This window comes from Trachypithecus francoisi, unplaced genomic scaffold (assembly GCF_009764315.1).
Source record: "Trachypithecus francoisi isolate TF-2019V2 unplaced genomic scaffold, Tfra_2.0 Lachesis_group8, whole genome shotgun sequence".
Lineage (NCBI taxonomy): Eukaryota > Metazoa > Chordata > Mammalia > Primates > Cercopithecidae > Trachypithecus > Trachypithecus francoisi.
Genome location: NW_022681473.1, coordinates 86363000 through 86384453, shown reverse-complemented (window position 1 = coordinate 86384453; position 21454 = coordinate 86363000). Strand labels below are relative to the sequence as shown.

Genomic DNA, 21454 nt, shown 5'->3' with positions numbered 1-21454 from the left:
TATTTTAAAGGTTGGATCACTTGAAAATGAGGGGACAATGATCTGTGTGAGATCTATTTGGTTTCTATTATTAAATTTCTTGAAACTCAGAGCCAGGTGCAGTAGTGGTGAGTACCTGTAGTTCCAGCTACTCAGGAGGCTCAAGTGGGAGGAACACTTGAGCCCAGGAGTTCAATTCCAGCCTGGGCAACATAAGACTCCATTTAAAAAAACAAAGAAAACTTTTTGAAACTCAGCTGCTACACATTGACTTTCCTCATTATATATGTGCACCAGGTAGATAAGGATACCTCAGGTCTTATATTTGGTTTTTCATAGGCAGTCATGCATTGTCAAATAAAAACCTTTTTTTCTAGAACTGGTATCGCTAATGGTATCATTGTCATAAAATATTTTATTTATTCCAACTGATTTGCCTGTGATCACCCAGACTCACTTATCCAGAGACACACAAATGGGCAAGCAGGTAGACAAACGCCACACCTGCCTGGCTTTTAGGAGCTAACAGTGTGATTACCTCTCCTCTCCACTCGCAATCCCTTCCGCCATCAACACACACATTCATATCTTCCTTATTCTATTAATGAACATTTCCTCGGTGCTCACACAACTCGTGCTAGGTTGCTCAGTGGTGTCATTTACAATATATTGAAAAATGAAAATTACATCCTCAGGAGGGCGTAATGTAGAGCTGAAAGGGAAAACACATTCCTGGCCCGGAATTTCTTAAACATTTAGAGCTGGTGAAATGGTTGTGTAGAGGCTGGGGAATTTCCCCAGCCTTCCCCACTTAACGGAGTCTGAGGCTGAGCTGAGCGAAGGCAGCTGAGACGCGCAGGCCTTGGGATTTACCTCTTCAGCCACTGGGAGGCCCTCTGCGTTCCCCTTTCCCCGGTGCCTGGCTGCGATTACTCACTCGCGCAGTGGCACCAGCCTTCCACCAGGGAGCCTCGAACGAGCTCTCCCGCCCTCTCCCCGCCCCCCCACCCCCATCTGCAGCTTGCTGGCTCTCTCTTTCTCCCTCTCTGTCTCACTCTCTCTCTTTCTCTCCCTCTCCTATCGGAGCACAATGAAAGCCTGTGTATCGCCGTGACTCCGGGCGGGAGCCAGTGTCAGCAAAGCGGCTAACAACAGACAAGAAAGAGAAAGGAAAATACAAGCTACTTTTTTTTTTTTTTTTTTTAATCCATAAAGCGGAGCGAATACAGGAGATAGAACCACATTGCTTATTGCGAGTCCAGACCCTCAGATCCACTGGCCGGGGATGGAATGTACAAAAGTGGACAGAAAAGTGGCTGGACATGACTCGGTGCAATTTGCTGGAAGTTTGTAAGTTTGACCATCGTTTGTAAATTACTCTCGGAAGAGTTTGTCTCTCTTGATACTGTATTAGAATAGAGCCGGGAGTGAGGAATAGAAACGTAAGCGGGAAAGAAAAAAATGTGTTGAAGGATCTCTCTCAGTGGCTAGCGACTTAAGATTGCTTTTCATTTGAGGCTAGGAAACCTTAGAGGGAGTGAGGCTTTTACCAGTGATTGGATTAGCTGAAGAAAAAAGCATGGTCCAAAAGTCCAATTACTGACATTGTTAACAGTTGAAAAGCTGTCTCCCTCTTTTGGGAGAAGACAACATCCTACAGTACCCCCAAAGAGGAGAAAACACCGGAGCGAAAGGAAAGGGAGGAAAAATTAAAAGCCAAAAGACAGTCTCCCTTGATTTTTGCACATTTTGAACAGTGACTTAAACATCTTCTGAAACAGCACTGTTTTGTTTTGTTTTGGTTTTTTATTTAACCTGAGGAAAAGTCAAGGCTGCCGGTTACATAGACATGGTAGAAATGTGTTTCTCTGCAGAAACATCTCCATAAAGAATTGTCGGAAACAACTAGGTGAGGGGGAGTCCTCTCTATTAATACCTCTCTCAATTCCTTTTGCTGTGTGTTTCTGTCTCTTGCTGGACAATCCCTGAATTCTTGATCTAACCCCCAGATCGTGTGTTTACGAAGTACCTAGTGGCTCTTATCAGCTTGGTGGGGGGAAAAAAATCCACCAACTCTGTCCAACTTCTCCAGAGCTGTCAAATGCAATTAGAGTAAGTTAATCAGGGTTTGTTTCCAACTTATCCTCCCCCCAATTGATTTCTATTCTTTCTCCCCACCCTCTTTTTACTAACTCCCCTCCCCCACACCTTCTCCACGGCTCCCCCACAACCTCTGAAGACCTCTATTCATGTGGCCCTGAACACTGAGCTCACATTGTCAAAAACAGACTTGCCTGCAATAGCCAGCAGTAGCCTCTTTCCACCTCACCATCCCAGAGGCAGCAATCATTGTGTCCACTAAGATGGGGGACACAGCGCCCCCGCAGGCCCCCGCAGGAGGGCTAGGGGGGGCCTCTGGGGCGGGGCTCCTTGGAGGGGGCTCAGTCACCCCGAGAGTGCACAGTGCTATCGTGGAGCGCCTCCGGGCTCGGATCGCTGTCTGCCGCCAACACCACCTGAGCTGTGAAGGACGCTATGAACGAGGTAGGGCCGAGAGCTCAGACCGGGAAAGAGAGAGCACCTTGCAACTCCTGAGCCTTGTACAGCATGGCCAGGGGGCAAGGAAGGCTGGCAAACACACCAAGGCCACCGCCACTGCTGCCACCACTACAGCCCCTCCACCGCCCCCTGCTGCCCCTCCTGCGGCCTCCCAAGCAGCAGCAACAGCAGCCCCACCGCCCCCACCAGACTATCACCATCACCACCAGCAGCACCTGCTGAACAGTAGCAATAATGGTGGCAGTGGTGGGATAAACGGAGAGCAGCAGCCACCTGCTTCAACCCCAGGGGACCAGAGGAACTCAGCCCTGATTGCGGTAAGCACCTGGCTTTCTCATGGTTCTGGCTGTGGTCCTGTGGCCTTTTGTGAGGGTAGAGGTTGCTTTGGCCTAAGGTAGAGTGGATGGCAGTGAAGAAGGCCAAGATGTCACCTGACTACCTCAAAGGCCATTGGGTGTGTTGTTTGGGTGGTTTCATGCGCCTACTCATCATGTTCTGTTGGTGCTCACCCCTGAGTTTTCCTTCACTTATAGGCTATTCCTTAACTGGTAAGACGCCCAAGTTTTCCAGAGGCTCTCTGGGGTCCACAACTTGTAAAAGAAGAGGCTACCAGCTGGCAAGATCTGAGCCACTGAGGAAGGTTCTATCTCATGGATCCTCCGGCTTTGGCCAGCCAACCCTGATTAGGCCCCCTAGCCATTTTTCAGCCCCAAAGCATTTATCAGCCCAGCTGGCCTTTATCAAAGCCTTTTTCTCCTTGCCCCATTTCCCCTCTCCCTTTTGAAGTGACCCCTTCTTCTTCACTTAAGAGAACATAAATGGTAAGCTGTAACAAAGAGCAAATTCCCCAAATGTCCCCTCAGTCAAAAACAAAATTTGCGGAAAATATCCCAAAGAGAAACTAGGGAGGCACTGTTTCTTAAGAGGCCTACTCTCTGATGCCCTCTAGACTCCCTCACCCCTGAGTGACATCTTGATTCTTTTCCCAAGCACTCCAGTCCAATCCAGTAACGCTCACTTCCAGCATTCGTTAAGTGGACAGGCACGAAGCAGCTATTTACACAGATCATCATCCTAGGAAATACCTGTCTTCAGCCACTCCTAGTGAAAGGATATCAAACCCAAAAGTTCTGATTAAGTTTCTGGATGGAAGTTCTTCCCCAGAGGTGCAGACACACCCCATCCCAGAGGAGTATCCCTTGGATCATTGATTCTCAGTGCCAGTCCTGGTCAGGTGACTGCCTGCTGTTTTCAGGCTTCCCCCGAAGCTGCTGGGCCAGTAGCCTCTCGTGGAAGGTGGAACCCTGCCCTGTGGCCCTGCAGGTTTCCTCCCTTTTGGAGCTCCATGAGGCTTCTGGATTCTATGTCTGCTCCAGTTTACCTAGGTCAGCCCTAGCAAAAGCAACAGGAAATGGCCATGCAAGCCCCAAAGTACTCAGAAAGCCCAAAGGAGATGGTGCTATTGTGTCTAACTGCTCCTCCAAAGGAGCCTGATATTGAGCTCTTGGGAGAGGACATCCTCTGGCCAGGCGCTCAGGATGGCTCTTTCTGGCTTCCCTTAATCCCTGGCCTGGGTCCATGGTGATGAAGGCTCTGGGAACCTCTGGGGAGTAGAATGGTGCTTTTCTCCCCAACCATAAACACATTTACTAGGGCTACCTAGAAATGGGACTCCTTGACGTCAGCTCCAGATGAAAAATAACTACCAACAGTTCAACTGCACAAGGTTTACAGTTTTACCTTTGAATAGCATTAGCTTGTGGGGTTATATTAAAGCTTCAAAGCCTAATATCCTTTTCTACCACCTGCTCTATTCCTACTTGTCCCTGGAATTCCCTAGGAAAGCAGTGGGAGGTTGTTCTGTGAAAAAAAGATGTTAGGGTAAAGGAGGGGGTAAAGAATTGCTCAAATGGAGAGAAGAATGAGGTTTGTATGTATGTGTGTGTCACCAGCATCTGCAGCCAAAAGTATCTAAATGCCTTGATTGTCCCCAGTAAATTTATAATCTGTCTGCAAGTCTCCCAATAATGCGGCTTTGTGTGCTTCACAGTCTCCTGGTAAGTGTTTCTGGGGATGGAACCGCGAGTGAGGCACCCAGCCCAACCCTGAGTGGAGAAGACTGATCTCTGGCCTGGGTGCCAAGACCGGAGGGGGCCATAAAAGCCAGAGTGGGCTTCCCTTGTGGCCTTCACAGCCCAGCCTCTGAAGGAAAGGTGGCATGTTTGCCTCTGGCCTTGTTCTTTGAGCTTCTGCTTTTGTCCAACTTGGAAGTAAGCTAAGGCAGCCTTTTTTTTTCTAGGGTGTTTCATGATGGGAAATGAAACCAACTTTAGTGGTCATTGTAACTTTACAGTAGCAATACCCATGCTGGGAGGGAAGTAAGGGAGCAGTGTCTGGCCCTTCCCGACTGAAAGCTTACTGCTGCAGAAGCCAGAGCTGGCTGCTGTGCTACCCCTGGCCTAGGAGGGAATCTTTCTCTCTTCTAACCACCAGCCATCTCCTGAGACATTCCCTTAGAGGAACTCCATTTCCAGGTGTAGTGATAATGCAGAGAGGCACAGTGTAAGTTAGGAGGGCAAGGGATAGATAGTATATTTCTAGTAGTTGCTTTTCATTGAAAATATGTGGCATTGCACTGATTTTTGGAAATTCCCTCTCCATTTTAGCTTCTAAATTTGGCCCGTTGTTACTCAGCACGGTACTCAGAGATGGTGATGCAAGTGCTGTATTAACCTGATAACATTGTGTCCAAAGGGAGGCCTGGGCATTTGGAAGTGATTCACCAAGCCCATTACATCGGCAGGTCTTACTTTACTCGGGCTCCTCTTATTTTCAGATATGCTATTAATTTTAAAAGGGCCTTTGTTCAGGGTGTCAGAATTTTTTCTTAATTTTATTGCTACTGTGTCTATAACCAGATTTATGTGGCTTGGGTGTGTTGAATGTGTAACTTTAATAGTTAATTCGTATGCCATAAGTGGCCATAAATGTCCTTTGGAGAAAGGGAGAGAATATTGATCATCTAAAATCAAATATGTGCTGTGTCCTCAGATGAAAGCTTTGTATCCTGCATACTTTTTAGTACAATGCCTTGAAGACAGTGGGTAATATTTGTTGAATGAAGGTGAAAGGACAACTTCTGTTTGGTGGGATAATGTTGACTTTCATGGGTGTTATACAGCAAGGAATATGTAATGTCTGAATCCTTTCAATAGCCTTAAGTTTCAAAAACAATGCAAGAATAACCTCCAAGCCAGTTCTAATTCTGTCCACATTGAGAGCCTAATTCTACAGCCCTTACTCAGCCAGTTTCTTCATTTAGCTCAAGTACAAGTTCAGGGGAAGCCCCAGTGCTGCAGAGACTGCAGGAACAGGGCCTTTCAGAGGGCCCGGATTATAGGGCTTTGAGCAGATCTGCATTTCTAACCACTTGGAGCAGACTTTAGGCACTAACTCATTTTCTGGCGAAGTATGTTTGAATCTTTGAATGAACTGTAAAACTGAATAATTGCTGGTCCATGGAACAGTAAGGTTTAGAGCTTCTGTGGTACATTATTAATCTTTCCCTTTTGCCTGAGACAAGCTCTTTTTCTGTTGCATAGATTGTATTGCTAGGATGAGTAGATAAGTGGTTCCATGTCATCTCTGGCTTCAGAGATTATCTTTTCTCTGATGTCATGTGGAGGAAAGAAAAGGAACCTACATCCCTTGGTTTTGTGCCTGCGGGATCACCATCTGGGTTACCTAGGACAAGTCACTTAGCAGTCATCTGTGGAACAGAGAGGACAATCATGCTGCCCCAGCTTGTTGAGAGAAGCAAATGAGCGTGTTTTTCTGAACAAGCTTTAGAAAAAATTAAGCACTGCTGAAATGCAATACTAGGGTTAGTTGTAATAAACTTATATTACTAGTAATAAACTTCTGAACAATGAATGATAATACCAGTTTTTCTAGGGGTTAAATGTATACTCAGCTTTCAGCTGTCTGTTTTAAATGATGAAATAGCTCTTATTGTAAATAGAGGGATTGGCATTTCAAATTTCGTGCTGTCAAGATAAGACTGACATATCCGTATACTTAAGTGTTCCTGAAAGTCCCAGGAAATCCTAGTGCAATGCTATGAAAGTCTTTGGAGTCTTTGAATGCATCTACTTTACAGGCCTCTGCACAGACCTGGGAAGCTTTGGAAAGGTGTGTCCCCCAGAACATCTAAGGAATATTAGAAAAGTTGTTTACACAAATGCATGGGAAAGTTAAATATTTTGTCAACAATAGTCTAAAATGTTAATTGTTAGCTTAAGAAAGTCAAACAAGTTAAATCATTGCCAGAGTACCCTGGTTATTTTTAACTGATAATAATCAAGTTTCCAATTGACAATTAAAAAGTTGAGAGCTGTAAGTGGGAGGCCAGATCTGGGTGTCTATGGCTGTCTACGTGATAAATGTCCTCCCAGGACCGTGATAGGAGTGTTTATATTATTTATGTATGCAGCCATCATTTCCTTAAAAACTGACCTATTTTTGTTCTGTTTTCTAGAACAAAGTAAAAAAAAAAAAAAGGAGAATTCTTACCTATCTAGGAACTTCCTACCACTTATTTCAAGTAAATATAATTATAAGATCTCACAAAGGCAAAAGGGTTCAAGTGGAGAAAAGAGTTAGTATAATACTTTACCAAAAATTGATAAAAACCTTTCTTTGACATCAAGATGATGTTATTATATAAACCAAGATATCTTGCTTGTTTAGGTCAATGTTTGTTTATAGAAGGCGTCTGCTTTCTTTGAAATAATATTGGTTGGTGATGTTCATCAAATGTTTCTAAATCTTAATGTTTAATCACTTATGGCTTCTGTATTATAAACATTTTTAAATACCAATATGTTTAAATATGGGCTTTCAGATATTCTTAGACATAGCAATTAAATATGCCTAAGAGAGTGGCCATAATTAGCTGTTTTTGTTTTGTTGTTGTTGTTGTTTGTGTTTGTGTTTAGCACTGTTATTTAATCTAAGAAGGCCTGAAAGGGAATCTGAAAACAGTCACCCAGTTCTGCTATGCATGGCAGCTAAGCCTTTCTGAATGGATTCTACTGCTTTCTTGTTCTTTAATCCAGACCCTTATATATGTTTATGTTCATAGGCAGGGCAGTGTTTAGTGAAACCAATTCTAAATTTTTTCTTTTGCATTTTCATGCTAATTTCTGTCACACTCCAGCAGGCTTCCTGGGAGGATAAGGAGAAATACAGCTAAAGACATAGTCCCTGCTTACTTACAGCCTAATGGAATGCAAGATCACTTCAATAAAGTAACAGGAAAAGTACTAACCAGATAGAATGGACCAAAACTGATATAGAAAAATCAGAGGAAGAGAGGAACAAATATTTACTGAGTCCTAGAATGTGCAAGGCTTTTTAATTACCTATTTTATGTAATGCCTGCAAAAAACAGGTGAGTAATCAACATTTGTCCCATTTTACATATAAGGAAACTGAAGCTTAGAGTAAATGGAATAATTTAATGCATAGATTTTATAGTTAGACCCATATTCGGGTCTCTATATTATACCTACTAGCTGTATGAATATGAGAGAAAATACTTTTGTTATTTTCTTGGCATCAGTATCTTCATCTGCAAAAACCAGCTAGAGTTATTTAGCAAAACAGTCAGCATAGTGCCTGATACATAGTAGGTGCTCAAAACATGAGTACCGCAAGTAGTTGGTAGTAGAGAGATTCAAATATAGGCCAGGGATAGCTATATGAGAACATGCGTCCCCAGCAGGGCCTGAGAAGAGGGAGAAAATACAGAAATGTGGGATTGGGGTCGCTGAGTTCAGGCATGTAAGTTTAGTGTTTGGGGAACAGAGAGCAGAGCTTGACTGAGTGTGGTTGGACGTGAGTACTGAGGGGGATAAATGAGATTGATCCACATCCTGGAGGGCCTGGAGGTCTGGTAAGAGCAAATCAGAAGCCCTGGAAAACAGTAGAGCAAGGACGGCTCTGAGGAATCAGCAGCTATGATGCAATAATAATCCTTCATATACTTGAAGACAAGTATTACATTTCCCCTCCAGCAGCCTCTTCTCATAGCGCATTGCCTAAGTGCTCTGCATTACCTATCTTCAAGTCCCTTGAGCTGCTTAATGCCTTGCTATTTACACACTTCTCCCATTCATGGTGAGTTATATACTGCATGACATGCCCTTTGACACTAAAAGGAGATAGTTTTAAAGCACACTAGCTAGATGCAGAAGAGGAAGTAAAAGAAGCAGACCAAGCTATACCTCGCTTCTTAGGTTCACTTGGCCTTCCAGTGCAAATAAGAATTGCCCTGTTGGTAAAAGTGTATATACTCTCTTGATGTGTAAATAAGTCTTCCCAGCAAATGAGTTTGCCTGTATACTAATGTGGAAAAGATCTTCTCATTATTAAAAAAATCATGAACAAAAATTCATGAGAAAAGCATTATTATAGATGGTCTTTGAGATGTACTTATTTCTTTGCTTGTAATATAGATGTGTTACAGATTTTTTACTTGTCTTGAGGTCCAGTTGGATACCAGTTTCCCCCATTTGGTTCTTGTTTACAAGGCAAAGGTAAGGGACCCTAAGGAAAGATGGCAAAGGAGAAAAACCAACATCTCCTTCCTCCTTGATTCATGGCATGATGCTTGGGATGCTGACGGTAGTTAGTGGGCTATTGACCAGCTTCACCTTTGCGTACACATTTGTGAGAAACAGAGGTAAAAGAGCAAAGGCTATTCCACTTCCCTATAGAGGACATGAAGAGAGAAGTTCACATATTCTCCACAGACTGAGGACTAGAAAGCTGGACCCTACCATAGCCAAATTACTAAAGGAATGGACATGAAAATGGGCAAATGACAATACTGACACATGCCATAGCTCTCCAAAGGTCTTAATGTTTTAGCAAAGGTTTTAAACTCTTACATCAAGATTGTATGCATGGGTCCTTTTTAGAGTTTGGGAAAATATTCATTAATTCAGCAAATAATCTTTGTACAGCTCTTCTGTGCCATGAACTGTGCCAGGAATACATTGATGGACACTTCAGTATAGCCTTTGCCCTCTTTGAATTTACAGTGTAGAAGGGAGGTGAGTGGGGTTAGAAATAGAACTGTTACAGTTGGCTTGTATAAGGAGGCAAAGAAGCATAGCAGTTAAGAGCCTGAGATCTTAACTCAACTCTGAGGTGAGACGACCAGATTTCAAATCACCCCTCTACCACTTAATTGTGTTTCCTTGGATAGGTCAATTAAATTACCTTGCCTCAGTTTTCTCGACTGTGAAATGGAGTGATAGTAATAGAATTAACTTCTTAGAGCTGTTGATTAAATGAAGCAATTGCCTAGCACCTCGTAAGGGCTCAATAAATTCTAGCTGTTACTATTAGTGTCTGAAGTAACATACCTGAATCAGATTCATAGGTTTCCCAGCCCAGAATTCTGTTTCCAGTAATGCCTCAGACATTTAGAGGAAGAGCATGGCTTTTCTTTTTAATGGTTACTTAAAATGGTTAGTGAAGAGTATCATTTATCAGTTCCCTCAATAGTTGAATATGAAGACATCACCTGGGATAGATTTACCTCTCCCTAGAATGTTAAATAGTGTCCTTCTTGAGAATGGGACCAAGTACTATCTCTTCCAATCCTAGGATTCTAGGACTCCTAATCTAGAAGTTGAGTAGAGTGAATGTCCACTTGACTCCTTACTTCTAGAATTCAGTCTGGGTTTCCATTCAGTTACCCAGCAAGTGTGAAGTATGGGCTTAGTAGGTAAATGAGCAATTTAAACCATCTATTGAGAGTTTTGAATCATTGGAACTGAATAGAAAAACCAATTTAATTGAATTGTTAATCGAAATTAATGAATAATTCTTAAGTGAATTTGGTCCTAGAGGCACAAAAGGTTAGAAGCTCCCTACTGTGGAGATTTAAATTTATGCTTTTGAAAGCCAGATCCCTGGCTAAAGTTGCTAACTTACTGCATCTGCAGATGAATAGGCAACACAGATTTGCCCTCTTTCCAACCCTAAGCAGGAGCATGTTGAAATTTCCATGCCTTGATGTGGCTCTCGCCTCAGAATCTCTTCTTTACTCAGTACCTCCTCAAGTGCGATTTCCCATAAAAAAAAAAAAAAAAAAAAAACATGAGGAAGATGTTGCCAAGGGTTCAAAGCAAGTTTTAGTGATGATAATTCTTAATTGAAAGCATGATGTTTCTATGAAGTGACAGGATTAGAAAACAAATAGTCTGTTCTTTAGTAGATTATATTTGGGCAAGGATGGATTTATTGTCTAAACTCAGAGAATGTAGTCAAAAATTTTTATCTGTTTTTTTTTTTTTTTTCTCTCGCTTACTCCTCGTGATTTAACCTGAGATTCCTCCCCTTTCTTGAGGGTAATAATGCTTAGGAAATGTAGTGTCAAATGTAGTTGGGTTGTTTTGTTTCTAACAGTGTTCTTAGTTCCTGAGTCGTTCTGGCAGATTCATACATTAACATGGAATCATTAACATTTTTGTTTTAAAATTTATCTTTTGTCAGAAATGTGGCTGAGTTATATTTGTGATTCTTATCCAGCCCTCTAATAACTCTCACCCACATGAAGCCCAACACCTTAAATGCCTCATTGTACAACAGAGTTCTCCTCAGGTAGCTCTCATAGATTTCAGTGGAAAGTTAATTACATGTCTAAGAAAATTTAGTTAAGGCAAAAGTCTGCTACAACCTCTAATAACTTACCAGGAGTCTGTTGGATACACAGTATAATCTCTTAGAGTCCTGGTAACCAGGGTGCAAAGAGGTAGCTTAATTGAATACAATATGTACTGTACTGTGTCTTACTTATGTGTAAAATGCTCATTTCTGGAGGTCTCTGGAGTCTAAATTATGTAAAAATAAAAACATTCTCTGGCTAAGCAGCTGAGAAATGAGGGTTTTTTGTTGTTGTTGATGTTTCTGTTCACCTAAGTTTCTGATACTTGCTAAACCAGCTAGGGCTTGCACATTTGATTGCCACACCGCAGTACTTAATTTCAGACAGCACAAAAAGTATGTGCTAGTGTATTATCCCATTTGGTTGTTTCGCGGAAGTGTTAAAGTGCAAAGTGCAGACATGAGAGTAAACAGGAAAGAGGAGCTATCCTCCTGACAGAAACAACAGACAGAGGCAACCGTTTAGTAAAGTTTGGGCCCAAGTTCCTGGAGCCACTACACCCAAGAGAGTTTCCTTTTCTCTCTTAGATTCTTTGCATGTGGATCTGTTTGCAGGCTCAGTCCCCCAGAGAGTGACTCTGAGCTGTCTTTGTGCTAAATTAAACATTAGTTTTCTCCTTGGGAACCTGATCTTCCAAAGACTAGGCAACAATATCTTTCTGAGAGAGCTCCCAGCTAAGCATTTCCCTCACGAAGATACTGGCTCAGGAGCCCTTTCACCTCTCCGATCTGCTTAGCTAGTGTGAGTGCCTGTTGCATGGGAATTGTTTTGTCTAACCAGGTCTAGAAGCCCTTAAAGTGACAACTTGTACTTTAATCCTTGGGACAATGGTGGAGGACCCATGCTGCTTTAGCATATAATAAATGAAAACAGAGTAGCAGCCAGATCATGTAAGATTACAACCACATATGGGCAGGAGTTCTGTTTGCTCCCTACCTCCCAAATTCTGCACCCAGAGCAATGAAAGAGAGTGAGTTGCAAAACAGAAGCCATCTCATTTCTAGCCTTCTCTCATCTCTATCCTGTCCATCCTCCTAGAGGGCCAGTTCATATTAGTCTAAAAATAGGACACTATTCTACAATTTATAGAGTTGTATGAGCCCTTAGAAGACAGACCAAATCCTCTTTTCATAGATGAAGAAATTAAAGCTTTTTTTTTTTTTTTTTTTTTTACGGAGTCTCACTCTGTCGCCCAGGCTGGAGTGCAGTGGCACGATCTCAGCTCACTGCAAGCTCTGCCTCCCAGGTTCATGCCATTCTCCTGCCTCAGCCTCCTGAGTAGCTGGGACTACAGGCGCCCACCACCACGCCCTACTAATTTTTTTGTATTTTCGGTAGAGACAGGGTTTCACCGCGTTAGCCAGGATGGTCTCGATCTCCTGACCTCGTGATCCACCCGCCTCTGCCTCCCAAAGTGCTGGGATTACAGACGGGAGCCACCACGCCTGGCCAAAGCTTTTTTTTTTTTTTTTTTTTGAGATGGAGTCTTACTCTTTTCCCCAGGCTGGAGTGCAATGGCTCAGTCTTGGCTCACTGCAACTTCCACCTCCTGGGTTCGCATGATTCCCCTGCCTCAGCCTGCTAAATAGCTGGGATTACAGGCACCCACCATCACGCCTGGCTAATTTTTTTCTTTTTTCTTTTTTTTTTTTTTTCTTTTTAGTAGAGATGGGGTTTCACCATGTTGGCCAGACTGGTCTCGAACTCCTGACCTCAAGTGATCAACCCACCTTGGCCTCCAAAAAGTGCTGGGATTATAGGCGTGAGGCACTGCGCCTGGCCTTAAAGCTCTTTTTTTTTTTTTTTTTTTTTAAAGAGAAAGCCTCCAAGAACCCATAGCAATAGATCTTGGACTAGAACCCAAGTTTTCCTGACATCTATTCCAGGTTATAAGAAGTAGTCATTTGATTAAGGATTTTTAATAAACCTATAAAAAGAACAGGGGAAATTTGGTATTTTTATTAATATTTTGGTAGTAGGAGTAGCATGGAGTTTAGAGCCTATGTTAGATTGTCTTTTTTGTTTGTTATTGTTTTGAAACAGGGTCTCACTCTGTCACCCAGGCTGGAGTGCAGTGGCACAATCTCTGCTTACTGCAACCTCTGTCTCCCGGGCTCAAGCGATCCTCCCACCCTCAGCCTCCTGAGTAGCTGGGACTGCAGGTGCACGCCACCACCCTTGGCTAATTTTAGTATTTTTTTTTTGTTGAGACAGTGTTTTACCATGTTGCCCAGGCTGGTCTCAAACTCCAGGGCTCGAAGGATCTGCCCACCTCAGCCTCCCAAAGTGCTGGATTCCAGGTATCAGCCACCATGCCTGGCTGGTAGATTGCTTTTTAAATGATCATAATGATCCCTTCCACCCTACATGCCCCTTTGTAATGTAACTTTGCCATTCCTTGCATCAAAAAATGGATGCTATTTTCCCCCTTGAAGCTCGATTGGCCTCATGACTTGCATTAGCCAATAACATGTGACAGAAATGACAGGTGCTACTTCTGAGGATGGCCTTTATGAAGCCCTCTTGGAACACGGGCCCGAGACCAACATGTAAGGAAGCCAGTTAATTGGGAGATGAGCATCCACATGCAGAGAACCAAGGTGCCCCGACTCTAATCAGCACCAACTACCCACACACGAGTGAGGCCATCTTGGACCCAGCCAATCTTCCAGCTCAATGTGGCCACACAAGTGAGCCCAGGTGAAACCAGCAGAGGAACTGCCCAGCCAATCTACAGAATTATGAGAAATATTACATCATTGTTTTAAGCCACTAACTTTTGGGGTGGTTTGTAAGTAGCAAAGTTTAACAGAATCAGAGCTGGAAAATTTTAGCATGGAAAATGACTCTGTTTCATTAGCTGTGTTATCTTGGACTGGTTACTTAACGTCTTTGAGCCTCATAACTCTGCTTTTCAGGATAATAGTAGCTATCTCGAAAGGTTGTGGGGATTAAATGAGATAATACAGTTTATGAATGAGCCTACAGTTTTGTCTGGTACATGGAAGAGCTTAAACATTAGTTTCCCTGCTTTCTCTTTGTCTCTTCTCAATGTATTACAATTCATACAAGTTCCCCCTTTGTCAATTCTCATTCACTTAATGTGCATCAACATTCTCCTAGGCTTCTTCAGATCACTGTTCCTCTAAACAACAATTAATTCCCCCCCCCCCCGATGATGCTGTCATTCCTTCTAACTACCAAATTTCAAGCATTCTTGCTACGCTCCGTGGAACACATCTGCCTTCAGTAGTCTACCCTTAAAATAGAAAAGGGTTAACCTCATAAAGATGTCACTCCCTTTGTACTGTTATGCTGCCCTTGGGAGACTCAAACAGCATAGCAAATATATATGGGCAATGTAATTGCATTCGATCTTCTAGGTCACAGAAGACTTTGTTAGCAGGTACAGCAGACGGGAAAAGTAAGCACATTCCCATCTTTAAGAGCACTGCTTCTAAACTCTGTCACTCTTTTTGATAGGAAATTACTCTAACAGCCTCTGTTTTTCCATCTTAGCCTTCACAACAAATAATAAGGAGTGATATATTCATACTCTATTATACCTACTTACTATACTAATTAGTAGCGATACTGTTTGAGAGTACTGGTCAGGGGATTGGGTATTGAAGGTCCTAGTGCTGGCTCTGATACTACCTAGTAGGGCAATTTAGTCATATCCTTTAACTTCTCTGATATTTACTTTGCTTCTTGGAAAAACAGTAAGTGGCACTTGGTATGTGGCTTGTATCACTTCTAAGGCTTCTTTTGGTATGACACACTTTGCATAGTTCCCTGATATTTTGATTTTGTTTCTCAAATTTCAGTCTCTTCTTACATATATTTATTGAGGAGGGATTGAAAGGAACAGTGACAAAGTTGGGAATGTTTTGTACTAGTGAGGAGGGTCTGAAGATATCTGGGGGACAAGGTCCAGCCATGGTGGAAGGGGGAGAGCCAAGCTATATTAATTGTTGAATACCCTTTCTAGAAGTAATGAACAAATCACTCTATATCTGGCCATATTTTGAGGGACTTAGGGTTCCAGTTTAAGAAATACATTTATAGGAGTAGAGTTTGATTCATTAAATTTATTTTTAGAGGGAGTACTGATTACAGATCCTAGATCCTCCCAATTACACTTTTAATATTTCTGTAGGGTAAAGATTCCCAAGCGACTACCCCTTGTGAAATAATTACATGAAACATTAAAAAAAAAAAAAAGGAAAATATTCTGTAGAGCCTCCTACTAAGGAATTGACTAGTCTTTCAGCTACATACATCCGTCTCTCCATCTGTTTGTCTATCTCTTTCTCATATACACATAGCAATTGAAAAGTGCAGATTGATAGATGGGATTTTATATGTGTCACCACTTCATTTTTAAAATACCTCTCTGCTTTAACGGGGAACTATAAAAGAAAGTCACTGAGAAATTGGCCTGGGGGAGGGGAATTCAATCCACTGCCTCTTTTTTTCTTATCACTAAAACCCTAAGCAGAGAGTATAATCACCTATTTCCCAAGGGCAGCCCTAAGCCCTTAAAACTCAGCTCTGTTTAGGGATTTAATAGAACTGGAAAAAAGAAATGCACAGGATCTGCTCCTAAGAGCAAACCAACAAAGAAAAATTTTCCCAAACAGACATTAAATCTAAAGAATTTTTACGATAACACAGTCCCCTCTCTGCCTCCCTATCTCTTGATTCCGTTAGAGCACAGCTCTTCCAATCACTTCTTTATGACTCGTACAATCTTGGGGGGTGGCGTGGGGTGTCTGTGGATCACATCTTAGGCTCTGAGCCAGCCCGAGCATTTTTTTTTTTCAACAACAGAGCAAGATGTTACTAGCATAAAGTGAACAAGGTCATTTGGTTGTGGTTGCTATTTTATTTCATTCAAGCTGAGAGTAGACACATTCAACTTCATTGTTAGGTTGAAGCCATCAAGATAGTGACATTTTTTCCGTTACCTCTAAACACCTTAGAATTTCATCTGTTAAAATTTTCTGGAACTTTAGGTGAAAATATATTGGTGTTATGCAACATGGCTTTTCTTTTCGAAAATATTAAAATAAAGGAAGTCAAGTTGCCTTTCTTTCCCAATAGATGAGGTCTTACCTTTGCTTAGGAAATATACCTTAAGCTCCCATCACACACACACACACACACACATACATGCGCGTGCTTTGTTTTTGATTGTTGTTATTATTATTTTTTTCTGAGATGGAATATCACTCTGTTACCTAGGCTGAAATGCAGTGGCGCGATCTTGGCTCACTGTAACCTCTACTTCCTGGGTTCAAGTGATTCTCCTGCCTCAGCCTCCTGAGTAGCTGGGACCACAGGCGTGCACCACCACACCTGGCTAATTTTTGGATTTTTAGTAGAGATGGGGTTTCATCACGTTGGCCAGGCTGGTCTCGAACTCCTGACCTCAGGTGATCTGCCTGCCTTGGCTTCCCAAAGTGCTGGGATTACAGGCGTGAGGCAGCGTGTTGGCCTGATTATTTTTAATATGTATGAACAGAAGTTGGTTACACGAGTGACTTGTTAGATAAATAAGAATGGAAGAAGTACATTGAAGAGTACGGAAAAGAGTTGGGCACGGTGGCTCATGCCTGCCATCCAAGCACTTTGGGAGGCTGAGGCAGGCGGATCACTTGAGGTCAGGAGTTCTAAGACCAGCCTAGCCAACATGGTGAAACCCCATCTCTACTAAAAAATAAAAAAGCAATTTGCTGGGCATAGTGGCAGGTACCTGTAATCCTATTGAGGCAGGAGAATCACTTGAGTCCGTGAGGCAGAGGTTGCCGTGAGCCGAGATTGCGCCACTGCACTCCAGCCAGGGCAACAGAGCAAGACTCTGTCTCAAAAAATAAATAAATAAATAAAATAAAAGTATATGGGAAAGAATATCAGTTTTTGAAGGAAGTTGCGCCAGAAGACAAGCACCTGCCAATTACAGAAACTAAGAAAAAACTCCATTATATTACAATGATAAGTGTGGAGTGACAGAAGACCCCCATTCTGGTCCAGGCTTTGACTAACAGGACGACCTCGGGGCCAGTCATCCCACCTTTGCCTCTTTATTTCCCCATCAGCAACCCATATGGGGTGGATTCCCTAGCATTTTGCATTATTCTTGTCGTACAGGATTCAGCTCAAATATCACCTCCTGGAGCAGACACACATGACTGATCTCCTTCTCTCGCTAAATCTCCCATCATGTTATCTCATTACAGAGTTTTTGTTTTCTTCGTAATTTTTATCACTATGTGAATTATTTTGATTCTTTATTGGTGCATTTCCCGTTGTTCCCTACATTCCATTCAATGTAAGCTCTATGAGGCCAAGAACCTGGGCGGTGTTATTCACCACAAGTATCCTAAGCCCTAGTGGTTCCCGGCACATTTTGTGTTCACAATAAATATTTGTTAAGTCAATGAACAGATAAATGGCTTTTAAACTCAAGATAGTTTTTTTTTTTTTCTTTTGACGGACTTTCGCACTTGTTTCCCGGAGTGCAATGTCGCGATCTCGGCTCACTGCAACCTCTGCCTTCCGGTTTCAAGCGCTTCTCCTGCCGCAGCCTCCTGAGTAGCTGGGATTACAGGGGCCCACCACACCACGTCCGGCTAATTTTTTGTATTTTTTGAGTAGAGATGGAGTTTCACCATTTTTGCCAGGCTGGTCTCGAATTCCTGACCTCGTGATCCACCCGCCTCGGCCTCCCAAAGTGCTGGGATTACAGGCCTGAGCCACTGTGCTCAGCCTAAACTCAAGATAGTTTTTAAGACTTTCAGGGAAGGGATAAAAAAGAAAGAAGGAGGGTCATGCAATTGGACTCTAAGGTCTTAACCTCTTGTTTATGCATTTAAAACACACATACACACACACAGGCTTTAGTGTGATCAAAAACAGAGTTCCAGTGCTACAACCATTTGAAAAGTACATGGAATAGATTATCTCTTAAAATTCTTCCTAGGTTTAAATTCTAAAGCCCAGTCTCCCATAAGAGGAAAATGTTGGTGCAAGGAAAAAGGTGATGGAATAGGGTTACAGATGTTGAGTGCCTACTACATGTTGGGTCTTGTGCCGGGCCCTTGAGCCACAGAGAGAGTTCTTGTTTGATGGAGTTTACATTTTAATGGGGGGCGAGGTAGACAGAGAGTAAACAAATAAACAAAGGAAAAAGAAATTTAACTGGTGACATAATGCACAGCTCTTTGTTCCTTCATATGGCTGACTGGAGATTGATTTGGGTTAATTAAAAGAAAGCAAATCTGGGAAACTCTGTGGAAGGTGATAACCATAAACAAACTTCTACCTACAGAGCTAGAAGAGGGGTTTCTATGCCCGTGGCTGCTCCAAGCCTGGACATCTGCCTGCACAGTGGTCTTTCTGGCCCAGGCTGTGTGCTACTTTGGCCAGTCTGTGTGAAATGTTGATTTCGATGTTCCCAGGGAAGAAGGTGGTTTTGTCAGCATCTTCTGTGCCTTGGAGCTACTGTGATCATTTTGTTAGAAATCATCGAGGTTTGAGAATTAAAGAGAAACTGCTGAAAGGTACCGTTTGTGAAGGAGAATATTGTTCCTCTTTATAGAAACAGAAAAAAAAAAAAAAAAAAGAAGATCAGTGTCCCAAGGAGGTACAGGCATAAATCTAAGGAAGATAACTCGCATTTGTAATAGTCATAGTAATAATATATGTACGAGTCCTCACAGAAACCTTATTCTATCAGTGAAAAAGATGGCGCTATCTGTAGTTTACCAATGTGACACAGACTTAGAGAAGTTGAGAAATGGTAATAATACCTTACTTTTGAATAGCAAATTTGCAGTTTATAGAGTGTGTTATTTCATTATTTCAGTTTAAACATCATTTCAGTTTCTTCTCTGGAGTATTATTACCCTCGTTTTAGAGACAGGTATGAGAGGCTCAAACTTGTCTGTGCTAACTCCACTAGTAAACATCAGTCTACCCTTGGGGCTCCTGGACCTATGCAGGAGGCACAAAGCTGGCAAAGTTGAATAGCTAAACCCCAAATGCATAACTAAATTTGCAGCTAGATGGGGACGTTGAATGTCTTCAGCTCCCAGACATACACCCACACATAATTTGAAGCAATGACTCCCCTAGAAAGAATGGCAATCATGAATGGAATGAGGATGTCAGACACCCAGGACACACCAAGTCTAGAATAAGAGAGACTGAAACAAGAGTCTTGTTTTTTCTTATTTAAATCCAATAATTTGTAAGAATATAAGGCAAGATGAGAAAACCTTTTAATGTATGAAAGCCTACAATTTGGTACCTGTATTTCTTGTGGGTCTAGTCAGCCAGCAAGTCTGAGGAACAAGGGCTACAAGGTCATTATGAAGAGAAACTTGATCTTGAATTAAAGAAACAGACTCTTCTCTGCCACCAAGATTGGTCTCTTAAGTTTTTCTCCTTACCATTGCTTATTTCAGAATGAATATCTTAGATGGAACTTTAGGGAGAGACCTGAAGCTGTTTGCTGAGAAGTGATTTTGAATCCATTCAGATTCAAGTAGGGAATAGGTTGTTTAAGCTGATGAATGTTTTCTCATTACCTGGAGAAAATGTGGGGACTCATAATTGATGAGATTTTGCTTCAAGGTGAAGATGTATCTTATTTATTTTTGTATTTCTGTGGCCTACAATAGTGTCAGACATCTATTACACAAGCTTTCCATAAACGTGTGTTGAACCACACTGTGGCAAGCATGAATTTTTAAAGGACTGCAGTTCTTTATATTCCTGTGGCTGAATGTATTGTGCACCAAATGTGAGATACTGATCTTCAAGGCATCCTTTTGGTTCAACACATTTAAAAAAAAAAATCTCATGTATTAAGTGTTTATCATGCCAGGCCCTCTTCTACGTGTTTTCTGAATGTTAACATATCTTTGCAATTACGCTATGAAATAGGTACTATCTTATTCCCATTTGGCAATTGAGGAAATTGACAAATTAGGTGAAGGAACATGCCCAGGTCATGCAACCACAAGTGGTGGAGTCAGAATTTGAATACGGCAGGATGATGCCAGGGACCAGGTTTCTAATCATGACTTCACACCTCGTATAGGAGCAAATAATTACATAGGTATTATCAGACTCAACTCACACATGGTCCAAGCCTGAATTTGGAAGGCAAGTGCAACAAGACATTTGAAAGTCAATGATGATTAGAACTAACTAGTCATCTAAGCTGCAGATGAAATTCAGAACGAATGCCTAGGGGCCACAGATTACTCTTTGAGACTGTTGCCAGTCGTCTCTTTTCTAAGAGGTAGAAAGTGCTTGAACATGTAGACTATGAGTGACACATGTTTTGACTGGCATTCCAGGGTAGCTTTCAGTAGCCACCTGGAGGGCTGTGTGGAGGATTCTAAGGCCATACCTATGCACAGTGGGAAAGGCAGCTGTGGTGGTTCATTGTCGACGTCTAACCTGCAGGCACAGAGAGGGCAGCATGGCTGACCGGTTTCTGGGATAGATTCTTCAGGGTTCAGGAATCCAAACCTGGAGCATCATCAGTAGAGATTCTGGATGAATTGTTCATTCCTATGAAGGAATGCATCAGGACCAGATTATAGTGTGAATGGGCCTCAAATCCATTTATAGAATAAGTTTGGGGTTTAAATAAGTTAATTAACATCATTGTAAGTGCCTTGAAGACAGGTAAGTTCCTTGAAGACACAAAAACCTCTTCTTTCTGAGCATGCAGATGGGTTTTTTTTTTGTTTTTTTTTTTTTTTTCAGCATTTTGTAAAGGGTGGTACAAACTCAACTTCACTCCCTCTCCAACCTGCAACCAGATTGTTCTTCCTAAGCACCTCTTACATGGAAATTCTAAAGATACCATTACTGTGGTGAAGATTCTGAGGGAAATTCTCTTTGGCTAGAAAGAGCAACAGAAAGGTACAGATGTGTTTTTTAAAAAAAAAAAAATAGGATACCCTAAACTTGTGTGATCACTTCTTTGAGGAATCACATTTTTCTATAAGCTGCCTTTTAAAACATTTTAGCAAATATGTCTTGAGATATTGTATCTCAGCCCCACCCTAGGCACTAGGAATGGAGTGGTGAATAAGGTAAGTTCCATGGTCTCTTGGAGAGTGCTTTTTTTTTTTTTTTTTTTTAAATCAGTAG

General features: G+C 42.1%; 1 protein-coding gene across 3 annotated transcripts in view; it reads left to right on the top strand.

The window, feature by feature from the left end:
* The first annotated feature begins 981 nt into the window (after positions 1–981).
* MAML2 (mastermind like transcriptional coactivator 2) overlaps positions 982–21454 on the top strand; it is a 376279-nt gene continuing 355806 nt past the window's right edge. Inside the window, exons 1-2 of one of the 3 annotated variants that reach the window (XM_033204259.1) lie at positions 982–1329; positions 2219–2855. In XM_033204259.1, the coding sequence (XP_033060150.1) occupies positions 2343–2855 (513 nt within the window). In that variant the 5' untranslated portion in view covers positions 982–1329; positions 2219–2342. Of the gene's footprint in view, positions 2856–21454 lie in introns of all 3 variants that reach the window. The other 2 variants (XM_033204261.1, XM_033204258.1) reach the window with 2 other exon arrangements.